The sequence below is a fragment of the Primulina eburnea genome, chromosome 7 (genome assembly GCF_022965805.1).
Source record: "Primulina eburnea isolate SZY01 chromosome 7, ASM2296580v1, whole genome shotgun sequence".
NCBI classification, from domain to species: Eukaryota; Viridiplantae; Streptophyta; class Magnoliopsida; order Lamiales; family Gesneriaceae; genus Primulina; species Primulina eburnea.
This window is the reverse complement of record NC_133107.1, coordinates 3383927-3398662: the sequence shown is the minus strand read 5'-3', so window position 1 is coordinate 3398662 and position 14736 is coordinate 3383927. Positions and strand designations below refer to the sequence as shown.

The following is a 14736-nucleotide window of genomic DNA, read 5'->3' as shown; positions in this document are numbered from 1 at the left end:
TTTTTTTTATGTATTTTTATTTAAAATGTTCTTTTTCTTTATCATCATCATGTGATTGATTATTTGTTAAATATTATTTAAAACGAAGGTATATATATGTATATTAGGCTACTTGTCGTTTTATTTTTTGTTACACATCTTTGTTATTTTTGTTGGTTTATTCATCTTTTGAATTGATTAAATCATCGCTTGTCATTAATTAATTTTGTTAATAAAAATAAATTTAGGTTGCTGATTAAAATGTTATCATATTTTTATTAAAAAAATTTATTGGTTACGCCTATGTATTTCGTATAAATTCATCGCAAAACTATCAAATTCAAACTTATATATTTTTGTGTTACTCATGGTGTGTATGATTTATCATGACAATAAATTCATCACAAAAAATCTATGTGATTGTCTCGTGATAATTTTGTGTGACATATCTCATATCTAACTTAATTAATGAAAAATTATTTATTATACCAAAAATTTTATTTTTCACTCTAAATATAGATCAGATCGACTTCGGATATTAGGCATACTTTAAACACATATAGCATATTATGGGATATCAGTTTGAAAATGGAGATATAATTATATGATTTGGAGAACATGCGGGTAATAATTATTTCATGTTCCATAGCTCTTTCTATGCGAGAGGGGAGGCGAGGAGGGCCATGTTAATTATGATCTTATCGACGAAATCAACTATTTAGTAAATATGAGCCGTTGGATATCCTTAAATTTCGCAAGAAATGTTGTGCTTATCAAGGAAGAGAACCAGATTTTTAGAGCAATGAGTACCGCTTTTGTGCTGCTTTGGAAATCATTTTCTTTTGCAAAGCAAAAGTATACAACGTACACGTTGTATGTTTGTATAATTTATTAATAATTATTAAAACAGATTATGATACAAAAAATTAACTACTTTAAATGTTTCAATGATATGTCGTTTTTTTTGGAGACAAAAGAGTAGTTCGACTCAGATTTTTTTGTTTGTTGGGTTTATAATTTTTTTAAAAAGTTATTATATAATAATGTAAATTGACCTAAAATAAATTTATTATTCTTGAATTCTTTTTTCTTCATATCATAAAAGTTTATTTTTCTTATGTCCGTTATAAGTTTTTATAATTTTGGAACATCTAGATAAATTTATTTATAAAATTTTATATTTTTAGATTGTTTGATAAAAAAAATTTCTAATATAAATTTTATTTTTCTAGAGACCAATATAAACAAAAAAATATTTATTCCATAAATTTATTATATAATAATGTACTTGGACCAATATAAAAAGATATTCAATAACTCATATAAGTTTTGTATTGAATTAATTGAATAAAATAGATGAATATTTCACAATTCCTCATATTACTTATAAGTTCTTTTTGGTTATCTATGGTCTTCTAGTTGAAGTAGTAAGTGCTAAATGAAGTTTCTTGAAATTAAATTTTATAAAACTTTTTTCTTCAATCAACCATGTTACAGAAATATTGAATGAATCACGTTATTCAGATAATCATACTAGACAAATCATGTATGATAGATACACCCAAAAAAGTATTGATAATGAATCAAACTCATTATCGTTGACAAAGAAACATTTTTCTTGTTATAGTTTATCTGTTATATATAATTAATTAAATATAATAAATTAATAAGCTAGATCTGTTTGGTATCAAACTTAAAATTTTGATATAAGATAAAATATAAATAATTGAGTTCTAAATATTCTTTCATCACGCCAAATTACTATGTCAGTGTAATTTTTTTACTTTTTAGATGAGTTAACATAAACCTCTCTTTTATTTTATTTTTTTGAAGAAAGAAAACGACCCAAGTAAAAAAATAAATAAAATATTTCCCCAACTCATCATAGATTGTAATAAAAAAATAGTAGGTTTTACATGAAACGATCTTATTGATCCATATCTATTAGATGGTCTAATGGATACATTTACTCGGGCCGGATCGGAGAACCGTTTCACAAAATTAAATTATAAAATATTTTTACAAGAGTTTTTGTGAAAAAAGTATACCATTGTGATCATATAATAAAAAAAATATCATAAAAAAATTATTTTACATCGAGGATATGCCACAATATTCTACCCATTTATATGGATCTTGTGTAGAATACTAAAAGTAAATATATACCGATTGATATTTGCATTTATAAATAGAAAAAATTAAACTTCAATTTTTTTGGGTAGGGGCGAGGGGAGCGAAATTAAATTCTAAAATTATTTAATAAAAAGGTAAAAATATTAATATGATGCTTACTTTTTTCTAACAAACAATTGTTTTATTTGACATTGTAAGACAACTGATATTTGAAAATAATATTATACATGATTTGGTGTGAATGATAAGATATTAACGATTAGAATTATACGTTATTACGTTATCCATAGACATCATTAATTATTTCATATTTCGAATAGTGCCTTAAATTATTCCAATGAAAACTACAAAAAACAAGAAAAATCCTACTTAGCTTAGAATTTAAAACATATGAAAAGACAAAGTCGTTAGTCTTTTCACTGCAAGAAACGAAGAGGATTTCACACAATGGGGGGACAGGAGAGACATATTTCGGGTTGGGCTTGAAATTGAAATACAGGTGTTGGCGTCCTAAGAAAAAACGATGGGGCCCAAGATGTCAGTTGGCCCAATCACAAAAGTTATGGGCCGAGTTCCTCAACGTGCAGTACGACACAACTTCGGGCCACTTGTTAGTTGCATCATTCTTCAGCTCTACAATTTCTTACCAAAGGTTGGATTCGAGATCTGAACTCTTCGATCCGTTGATAGTAAAGGATCAGAAAGCTTAGAAGATCGGAAATGGCTGGGGATGCCGGAGGACCCGACCCGTTGTTTGGGTTGAGGAACAACTTTTACTTGGGGGCGTACCAGGCTGCGATCAACAACAGCGAAATCCCCAATCTCTCTCCAGGGGACATCGTTGACAGAGACTGCCTTGTTTACCGTTCTTACATTGCCCTCGGCAGTCATCAGGTACAATCAAATTATTTTCAAAATCCGATCTAGTTTCCATTTTTGATTAATGGATTGTTGTGTATTGATTGTTTTTGTCGGTTCTGTTTGGTGATGTAGCTTGTGATAAATGAGATCGATTCGTCAGCAGCGACGCCACTTCAGGCCGTGAAATTGATGGCTTTATACCTCTCGAGCCCGGATAACAAGGTGATTTCTTAGAAAGCAAAATCGATGCAACTGATCAGCTTTTTTTTTTACTTTGAATCTCGAGTCGGAATGCTGGATGTAGACCTTGGTTGTACTAATTTTTGTTTCGGTAATCTACTAATCTTGTTCGGTTAGTGTATATTATAAATCATGCACAATTAGCGTAGAGGATTTTTGTCCAGGAAGCAATTTCTGCTCGTAAGGAGTATAAGCCTCCATCCTTTGTGAGAGAATTAATGCCTAGTAGCAAGACAATGAAATGAAGGTAAACAAAATTTGTGAGAAGGTTGAGTAATTATTGTTCTACTTTGCTAATTTTTATTCGAGACGACGACGAGTAAATCACGACCATCACGAAAATAAAAGCGATCATCTGAAACTAGAAAATACTTGAAATTTGAAACAATGCTGATGAGATGTCACACAAAAAGTGATGAAGCAGGTAGTAATTATTGGTGCAAGATGTTGGTCGTGATTAATCAATGAGTTCATCTGTGATGTGTAGGAAGTGGCAATTTCTAGTCTTCGCGAGTGGTTAGGAGATGCAGTCATTGGAAACAACCCTATGCTGAGGCTTATAGCTGGAATTATATTCATGCACGAGCAGGATTATAATGAAGCCTTGAAGCACACAAATGTTGGGGGAACTGAGGGAACCATGGAGTTGTGAGTTGTTTCTGGATTTGATATGGCTTTGCAAAATGCTTTGTATCCATTCTATATTTATATGCCAAGTGTTGCTAATACTCACAATTTCTTGAAACATGTCGGTGCTGTGTTCTATTTGTATGTTCAAATTCCATCATACATTTACATGTTAGATCTTGTTCATTGCTGTCATTTCTGGAAACATGTTGGTGCCGCGTGCTACATATTGATGTAGCTCTGATCTTACTCTTATCATACTTGGTATTGTTTTTCACCTGTCTTTTGACGACCTCAATTGAGGGTGAGTACTTTTATTAACCTCTATGTAACTCTCAGCATGCTTGCTAAATGTATAATGTGTGTGATTATGAATGTATGTCTGCCCTTTTTTGCTACATATTTTTGTGTTTTTCTTTCTGGAACATGTTGGTGTTGCGTGCTATATATTGATGTAGCCTTGATCTTACTCATCATACTGTTAGTATTGTTTTTGCACCTGTCTTTTGTTGACCTCAATGAGAGTGAATACTTTTTTTAACCTCTCTTTAACTGTCAGCATGGTTGCAAAATGTATAATATGCGTGATTATGAATGAATGTCTGCCAATTTTTGCTACATATGTTTGAGTTTTGCATTGTGGCAAAGCATAAGGTGTTCATGATGAGTTCCACGCTGTAAATGGCTGCATTACATGCAGCTTTTCTTGCATAATATATATCAATGTATTTTATTTGAAGATTTAAGGCTGACACCTTTATCCATTTTGCAGGCATGCTTTAAATGTCCAAATTTTTCTCAAAATGTATAGATCAGATTATGCTGAGAAACAACTGAAAATCATGCAACAAGTAGATGAGGATCATACTCTAACTCAACTTGCAAATGCGTGGCTAAACTTGGCTGTGGTATGCGTTTTTTCTTGCAATACATTCTGTTTAATCAGGAATTGAAGTTCTATTGACCTACCTATTTTTCTTTGTACAAGGGTGGTTCAAAGATACAGGAAGCATATCTGATTTTCCAGGACTTCGCAGAAAAGTATCAAGTGACTAGCTTGATTCTTAATGGGAAGGCACTATGCTGCATCCACAAGGGTGAATTTGTTGACGCTGAAAGACTTCTGCTTGAGGCCCTAAACATTGTATACCATCCTAGCTTTTGCTTTCATCGATATCCCCGACACCATTATCTAGTGTGATGTTTATTGAAAGATTTTTTCAGGGTTCTGTATCATGGATATGTTTGGTGCTTTCTTTACAAACATGAAAGTCTATTGCCATAAGTCCAAAAGTATGCCGTGAATTGACTACATGGCATTCGGATCACTTCCAAAATTTGATCTGCGGGATATAATTATGTTTCATATCTTGTCTGACTTTTGACTTGAGAGTTTTTATTGTGTGCTAGATGCTGTTAGGAAGAATCAACATTCTTTTATCCCATGACATTATTTACACAGGATGCGAAGGACCCAGAGACTCTTGCCAATCTTGTTGTCTGCAGTCTTCACAACGGGAAGCCATCCTCCCGCTATTTGAAGTACAATTTGTACTTATTATATGCTATTTGATTTGTACTTAGTAGAGTTTCATCTTATTTGATGCATGATATTTTGCAGCCAGTTGAAATTGTCACACCCAGACCACATACTCGTTAAATGTGCATCAACAGCGGAAGAGAAGTTTGATAGAGCAGTTCAAAATGTTGCTTGAAGAGTAGACCGGCATGCTTGTTTGTCAAGTCCAACAATATGAGAATTATGTTATGCATCCATATTCAAGAAACCTACTGCCTTCGCGGAATTTGCTATTGTTAACCTTTTTTTTTTTTTTTCCAGTTCGACATTTCTATATGCTAAATTGGTTCAGTAAAACAGACACATTTTTTAGGGGCTTAAATGTTGTAGTTGATTAATAAGTATATAGCGTCACTAGAGCCCCCGCACCCTTGAAATTGTTCTGAGTATCCTTTTTTGTTCTCCTTTCTCCTTTGGGTTCTGCTCCAAATCGCGTAACAATACCGATGTCAAGATGCCGTTTGAGATTGTGTTCAAAATTATAATGAAGACTAAATTTCAAAAAAGGCGCATTTCTGCTGATGATACAGAATTGTAAACAAAAACATATGGTCTATCGCTCGCTTACGTCAGAACCTTTCAGCGTCCCACTGAATTATATCGTGCACCGAACACAACGGCCGCATGCAACACTGCAACAAAAAATGATATTAAAGACTATTAAATAAAATAAAATAAATAGGATGGTCTCATGTTAGCTCCTTTGAATGAATGTGTTTCATGTGTGAGCTTCTGTTTACACTGAACCTGAGGGATGGTTTCATATCCATTGACAAGTTCCTCCCGCTATCTCTACGCAGTCTCCAAACTTTCTCGAAGTTGACTGTATTTAGCCGTCTGGTTTGATCCATTCTTCATCTTGGTAGGAGCGCTGTATGTTTCTTGCAAAAATATAATGATTTGCATTTGATCAAGGAAAAAAATAGATTATCAATTTGCTTGCTTCAGTTCAATTTTCTACTGATTTCAACTCGTTAGTAGGTCTTTATCCTTGTATAAGGTTTTTATTCTTGCATCCCAGATTCAACGCATTTTAACATGGGATGATATTTCCAAAAACGTCGGTGACAAAAAAAACTCGTCAACCTTCTCAGTGAGTATCCAAAACAAATATGGCCAAAATTGCCAGACGGCATCGAAGATTCTTAACACTGACATTCTGCGTCCTCTTTAATGAGGACCGGTGACTTTTTTCAGACCCTTTCTTGAATGTTCTTGAACAAATAGATTTTTCTTCCGAGAAGCACCCTTTCTGGACTCCTCTCGAGCATTAGCCCGTGCATCATCACTCTTTTCTTCTTGAACTGTTTTCTTGATAATCTTCATTTTCGTTGGACTACTAATATTTGAACCATATCTCTGTCCGTCTTGACAGATTTCAAGGCCTTCAAATATTCATCAAAGGATGGTTTGAATTCGAACTCTTTTTCCAGAATATACCGCCCCCATCAATTAAAGAGCTTCTTGACGTAATTCTACTATGTTTCTTTCTTCTCGGAGCTAGTACAATTCCTTAAACGGGATAACGAATTGAATTTGCGGGTCTGATTGATTAAATAAACAACTTCAATGGCGGGTTCAGAAGAATATACAGTACCCACCATGTCCTTTCTCCTTAATTTGGCATATCATTTAAGTTCTCAACACAAAATGGGAAAATTGATACAAAAGTTTATGGTGAGTATCTGTGCAAGAAGATGTTCATTTTTACGCCAAGGCTGAAAATTAGAAGAATCATCGGGCATGGTTTGGTGGTTGTGTAACTTATAGGTACGGCCCAAATACATTGAGGCCCAATTCGTCTCCCAAGCCCATTAAACCTCTAGCCCACGAACTATATACTGATTATTTATTAGCCAATTAAATATTAGTAAGTATTGCTTCACTAACTCACAAGATATATGCTCGATGAGAAATGCAAAAAGTTGCATATATGATTATCCATTATTTTTTAAATTATAAAACTATATTACATGTATTTTAAAATTGTTTTTCAATTAAACTACATGTGAGATAGTTTTATAATTTCAAAAATAACATATAACCAACCGTATGTATACTTTTTATTGTACATATATAATAAATAATCAGAGATGAAATTGAAATATTCGATTTGGATTTTGGATATAGAAACGTTGAATCTAGAATAGGATTTGTGTTAACACCTTCATTAGTATAATGACATAAACCTCTGTCAATAGAGAATAAACATGTATTTGATTTAATATTAAAACAAAAATTCTTCGTCGATTGTAATATTTTTTAAAAAAAATTGTCATATGAGATTTTTATGCCAACCATTTTTTATTTCTATAAAAAAAATCAAAACATAAATTTAAAAATATCGCGATTATATATATATATATATATATATATATATATATAAACATATGTAACATAAAAAATTATGTTGTTGAATGATAAAAAATTATTCTTTTTAGGAGATGTGTGTGTATGATGTTATATATTATATGATATTTAAAAAATGAAGTTTATGTGGAGTGATTCAAATTTCAAATTCAAAGTGAAAGGCGAACAGGAAAGCACCATCAAGGTACCACCTTTCGCTGTTGCTACTTTGATGATACTAAAACAGAACTGATTCAGCTGTGGACTCTTTCTCCATTGCCCAACCTTCATGAGGGAATATATATCATGTGTCATTATCAAGATCAATTAATGATGACGAGGGTGTAACTAGTTGAAGAAGAAGGAGAAGGGTTTTTTCCTTTTCTTTTTTTTTTTTGAAAATGAGAAGGGCTATTTTTTGCAAACTGTAATTGGTTGAGTTCAGTTTTTAGCTAGCCTGCTAAAAGGGGAGTTGGAAATAGAACCCTCTCATTTGACATGTGATGTGAGCTGAAAAATTAAATGTCCTTTGCAGTTAAATTCAATTCAGCTGAGTTTATTGACATCATTGATTAAACCCACATTTGTTTTTTGTGGGTTTTTGAGATGTTCTCTTGTTCTTGACCGATCCCATTTGCTATCTTATTCGGTTTCTTGATGTCTTTCTTGGCGGTTCACTTGTCATCAGATATATTATTGTTTGGATTGGGATTTTGTAAACTTTCTTGAGGTTGTTCGCGTTCTCTTGTTACTATATCCAAGTACTGAATTTATGCATCGCTTCTCCAAGTGATAAAAGGTTCATATTTTATTAGTTTGTTCAAAATGAGAGAAGAAATTCCATCTGGGAACAGAGTGAAAACTTCAAAATTTGCCGATCAAAATCAGGTCTCAAAGGGTGCTAAGCATAGCAATGTGAAGGCCGACGGAAATTTTTCAAGGATGAAATCTTCATGGGGTTCTCACATAGTGAAAGGATTCTCAGCTGCAGATAAGAAAACCAAAACTAGAGTACTGCAAACCACAGCTAACATCAATAAATTACCATTCGACGATGCCACAAACCAGAAGAATCAGCCACCGGTTCCGAATTCAAGAATCAAGAGGTCCCTTATCGGTGACCTCTCATGTTCAATATATCCAACGCAAGTGCATCCACAGGCTGTCGAGATCCAAAAGAAGAAAAACTCTATAGGCTCATCCGAGGATTTGTTTCTTGAAATTGACCATCTGCGGAATATGCTTCAGGAATCAAAAGATAGAGAGCTTAAGTTACAAGCTGAGTTATCAGAGTCGAAGAAAAATCCCACGGTGTTGGAGCTTGAATTAAATGAGAGTGAAGTTGATGGCCTTGTCAAGAAAGTGGGACTGCTTGAAAGCGAAAAAGAGGGCCTTTCTGCACAGTTGGCGTCCTTAGCTGCTTTAGTTGGGAAGCAGGACGAAATGTTGGAAAGCAGAGGACATGAAAATTTGAGTGCTGTGGAGATAGAGGTTGTGGAATTGAGGCGTTTGAACAAGGAGCTGCAGCTTCAGAAGAGGAACCTCGCTTTCAGGATTTCTTCCTTGGAATCTCAGTTAAATAACCTTTCTCAAGTCTATAAGGTATATTATTACCACTTACTGAATCAAAGCTCTTGCTATTGATGTTTTTTACTGTCTACTTATCAATTCCCGCAACTGCTAGCAGGTTGATCCGGTCTGAGTTTGTAATTTGCAATGTAGGGAAATTGTATGTCAGGAGGAATTTTAATTTCATCGAATTCTATGTCTGTGCTATACTTGAATCCTAATCTAAGGATTCTTCAAGAAAACACTTTTCTATGTTTGGTTGAAGGAAAGCTAATGAAATGTTTGCAAAAAAAATATGTTTTTATCAACTATCCTGTTTTCATTCATTTTCAATATTTTCGAATTTAATTACATTGAAAATATATTGTAAGTTTAGATGGAGTTTTAAAAGAACTAAAACGGTGGTGAACATCAACTTTTATGACAGCCTTGGGAATCGAAAATACAATTAAGGATATCTTGATATCTTATTCCTTTCATTTTGAACTCTTTATGGGCAGAATGATACTATTGAGAAGATTAAATCAGAGATTTCTTTGCTACGGCATACCAACGAAGATCTATGTAAACAAGTGGAAAACCTTCAAATGAGCCGAATGAATGAAGTGGAGGAGTTAGTTTACCTGAGATGGGTTAATTCATGTTTGAGACATGAGTTGCACAAAGTCTCAACTACAAGTTGTGACAAGCCATCAGGCCTTAACTCTGTTGAGAAGAGCAAAGAGTCTAAAGGCTCATTATCCCTTCAGACAGATGAAGGTTCCGAAAAAAATGCCACAACGAGGTTACATCTGATCAAGAAGTTCAAGAAATGGCCTATTACTGATGAAGACTTGCTACAAATGAAAGACACGGATGACCTTATCGATACTAATTGGAGTGATTCCCAAGGTTCAGCACGTAGGCACTCTATTGGCGGATCAAATTTCTGTTCTGAGGATCTGATAATTAATAAGAGAAGGCAGTCTGATGGTTTTATATGCTCCAAGGAGGTGGATAAGGGGATGGAGGTACTAGTTTCGCAAAAATACGACTTGGAAGTAGGCAATAGGTCTCATGTTTATACCAACTGCCAAGAAATTAGCAAGTTATCTGCTTCATTTGATGTTGAAAAACGGGCCTTACGAATACCAAATCCTCCTCCTAGGCCTTCATGTTCTGGTGTAAATGAAATAAAAGAAGAAAAATCTTCTCAAAATCTTGCACCAGCTCTCCCACCACCACCGCCACCTCTTCCCCCACCTCCGAAGTTAATGGGTAGAAGCATGATCGGAATAGTGAAGCGTTCTCCCCAAGTAGTCGAATTTTATCACTCACTCATGAAGAGGGATTCTAGGAAAGAGTGCTTAAATTCGGGGGCAACAGATGCACCAGATGTCACAAACGTTCGGAGTAGCATGATTGGTGAAATCGAGAACCGGTCATCTCATTTGCTTGCTGTAAGTGATTGTTTCACTCGTCATCCTTCTCTGTAGTTGTTACACAAGTAGATGCACAAGTAGCAATTCTTTTAATATGCATTCTTGATGACGATTTAATGCTTGCAAATAAATTATCTCTGAATATACCAGCCTTCAATGTGTTCTTTTTATCAATCAGTTCTAAAATATCCTTACATATCACCTTCTTGTGAGCAGATAAAGGCGGATGTTGAGACTCAAGGAGAATTTGTCAACTTCCTAATTCGAGAGGTAAATAGTGCAGTTTATCAGAACATTGAAGATGTAGTGGCATTTGTGAAGTGGCTTGATGATGAACTATGCTTTCTTGTAAGTTTCTAAATTATAATGCAGAAATCATTATCATGTTCCTTTCAAATTTTGATCAAAGGAGTTAGTCGGCAATTCCTGTGGTTTAATTTTCCCTGTTTGATTCATCCCCAAGGTTGACGAAAGGGCAGTTCTGAAGCACTTCAAATGGCCAGAAAAGAAAGCTGACACGATGAGAGAAGCAGCATTCGTTTACAGAGACTTAAAGAAATTGGAGCATGAAGTTTCAAACTATAAGGATGACCCTCGTTTGCCCTGTGATGTTGCATTGAAAAAATTTGCTGCTCTATCTGAGAGGTAAGTAGTTGTAGTTGCCTTCACAACATAAGTTTTCGACTTTGCCTAAAATTCCTCCTGTAAGAATCCAGACTTTGATATAGACTCTCTTTCATTAGGATGGAGCGCACTGTACATAACATTCTCCGAACTAGAGACTCATTGATCAGACACTGCAAGGAGTTCCACATTCCTAATGACTGGCTACTAGACGTGGGAATCGTGAGCAAGGTTTGATCTCTTGCCATTTTCACAACTTTTAGAGGAAAATCTATTTCTTCGTACGTACTAGTACACAGATATTTTCATTTTCTTTTCTTGATTTCAGATAAAGTTTGGATCTGTCAAACTGGCCAAGATGTACATGAAGAGGGTTGCCATGGAACTCCAGACCAAGGCAACATCAGATAAAGATTCTTCCTTGGATTATATGTTGCTCCAGGGAGTGAGATTCGCCTTCCGAATTCATCAGGTTTGTTCACACTTCAAGGAATAGCCATTCTTTCATTTCTTGATCATCCCTGCGGATAAAATTTTCTTGTTTTGGCATGACGTGCAGTTTGCTGGAGGATTTGATGCCGAAACAATGCACGCATTCGAGGAACTACGGGACTTGGCTGTCGTTTTGAACACAAAAAATTAGGTTCTATTTGGCTTATCATCTCAGTAAGCATCGAACATGATTCTGAAGCATTTAAATTTTTGTGCAACGACATTGGATTAATTGATATCTGTGAAGAAATGTGAGTTTCCTTGTAAGATATCGTCGTTGTAAAATGCAATCATGCTTGTTTACAACCCATGACATTTGCTATGATCTTAACAAATAAATGATGATAGCCAACGAAAATGAACTAGAGCCTTATATGCAGTAATATTGTATATCTATAAATAATAATACTAATAAATTTTAAACATTTACAAAACAAAATACATGCACGGGAGTTTTATCAAACGGGTTAGTCACAAACAAATTTTCCTCATTTTCTCACTTTGACTGAAAATTAAAAATAAATTAAACATGCTAAAGTCATAACACAGCACTGGGTTTGGTGAAGAAAGATTGTAGTGAAAATGAGCTGGATAGAACCCGCATTCTTTTTTCGCAGGTTTTCGAAATAATTCAGTTGACAGGGATCAAGAAAGGGCCATAATAAAGCCAAATCCTACTTTGTGAGAAAGCCCATTTCCGAATATGTGAATTTCTTAGGGAATAAGATAAATATAAAGCTGAGCTGCAAATGAGTCCATATGGAGGAAGATTGAATGATTTCTCCATTTCCCCACATATCAGACACCATATTCGTGGATCCGGAAGCTTTACAGTTAGTTACATGGAGCCGCATGTTTCAAATTCCCCGAGGGCCGCGTATTTCAACTATCGGGATCTTGATATTGGGGACGAATAATCCTGCGGGAAACACGAGCTACGCAGAAGCAAGCCTTTGAGGGTCGAAATATTTCAAGAATATATTCAAAAGATGGGTGGTTGTCAAGACTAAGTTTGATCCGACCAATTTCTCCAGAAACGAGCAAAGCATCCCATTCCCAACAATCCCTCAAACAAAGTGTTGGGACGCACGTTTTTTATCGACAGCTCTGACCTCATTCGTTTAAGTATCTAAAGATTTTACTCACATAACTCGATATAAAACATGGCTATGATGTCATCTGTGTTGATATGGAAGTCACATATATCCACAATTGTACGATATTATCTATTTGAGTCTAAGCTCTCATAAATTTACTTAAAGACTTTATTCAAAAGATCTCGTAACAATAAAAATATCATTCCATTTTATTAACTAATTATCTTTCAATGTAAGATTTGATTACGTTTTCAGCAAATGAATTACAAAAAGCTGCGGGATCAATGTGTACATATATATATACTTGCTGAATAAAACATGCACGCTGAATTAAATAGTGAAATTAATATGCACCTTTCCAAAACAAAAAAGAGATATTAATATGGAAATATTTGTAGCGTTTCAGAAGTTTTATTTTTAATCAAAATATTATAAAGATGTCTTTTTTTTACGATGCTTAAAACCAAAGGCTCGCAGCCGTCAATTTCATTTTACATTACCTCCATGATAGAATCAATGGTCCAAATTTAGCCACACATACATGAGGTCCACTAATTTTTTAAAATCACATATGTGTAAATCTTGTCCATCCAAATCATATAGAGACCCCCACATATAGCATCGACTTAATCCTAACAAAGCGTGTCGATATGATAAGTCGAAGTCATGATTGGTGAAACACTCGTCTACTATATACAACAACTTGAATACATCATTGATAAATAATTGAGATATTGATTGAGGGTCAATGCATTAATTATTAAAAGAATGGACCTGGACATATATTATATATATTTTTATTGTTTTTTTTTTAAAAAAATACTAGGTATTCACCTCGGAGGATATATAACTTCTTTCATTCAGTGGATTCATTGATCCTTCAATAGCATGTTTGGGTATCTGATGAAAGGACACTTTGATCACGAACAATTAATTTAAGGTTGCGTTTTGTTTTGTTGGATTCATAGGATCGGTAATCCATTATAAAAATAGATGTCTTGGTTGTAATTTATAAATTATTTTTTTTATCTTACATCAATTAACTCATTAATTAATTAAAAATTTGTCAAACGAGCCGGCGGCTACGAAACTTGGCGTATTGAGAACAATCATACATAAAACCGATTTAAATATTTCAAAATTTTTTAACCGTACATAAATAATTATATATAATATAAATATTTCAAAATCAATCAATTATAAATAAATTATTATAAAATAATATAAACATTTAAAAATACATCAGTAATATAATAATTGTTTTAGCATGACTCCAAACGGCCGTCAAAAAGCGTAACTCAACCCACCATTTTTAGCATCTCTCGGCCATCAAAATTGCTCCGCTCTTCCTAAATCTAACACAAATTTTCCATCACTTTCTGTCAGATAAATTAATTTTTTACACTTTTTGATAATGGGTTTGCACTCACTAATTCCAATTTTTTTTTTTTTTTTGATGAAATTCAGTACAAAACATTAAAAATACGATACTAATATATGATGTTACTTAAAAATATATAAAAAATATTGTTATTAATGACATGTCTTTTCGGATTAAAATTAATATAAAACATTAAAAATATGATACTAATATATAATATTTGAGTGTCAACTATTTTAGTCCGAAATATAAAATTTTGAATATAACTTTTTTAATAATATCTACATTTGTTGTTAATAAACTAGAAAAATTTACCTTTGTTTGTACCACCGCAAAAAGATTGAGGAGTACAGAGCGAAAGAAGCGAACTGTAAAAAAAAAAAT

At 33.7% G+C, this 14736-nt stretch overlaps 2 protein-coding genes across 2 annotated transcripts; both read left to right on the top strand.

Moving 5' to 3' along the window:
• The first annotated feature begins 2729 nt into the window (after positions 1-2729).
• LOC140836673 (coatomer subunit epsilon-1-like) lies at positions 2730-5838 on the top strand. The gene is made up of 7 exons (XM_073202356.1): positions 2730-3006; positions 3106-3195; positions 3701-3861; positions 4613-4748; positions 4829-4984; positions 5303-5382; positions 5462-5838. Exons 1-7 carry the CDS (start codon positions 2833-2835, stop codon positions 5553-5555), a joined length of 891 nt encoding a protein of 296 aa, XP_073058457.1. The 5' UTR covers positions 2730-2832; the 3' UTR covers positions 5556-5838.
• Positions 5839-7936: 2098 nt separating this feature from the next.
• On the top strand, positions 7937-12182 carry LOC140836671 (protein CHUP1, chloroplastic-like). The gene is made up of 7 exons (XM_073202354.1): positions 7937-9370; positions 9838-10776; positions 10975-11106; positions 11222-11403; positions 11502-11613; positions 11711-11854; positions 11942-12182. Exons 1-7 carry the CDS (start codon positions 8594-8596, stop codon positions 12023-12025), a joined length of 2370 nt encoding a protein of 789 aa, XP_073058455.1. The 5' UTR covers positions 7937-8593; the 3' UTR covers positions 12026-12182.
• Positions 12183-14736: the final 2554 nt, after the last annotated feature.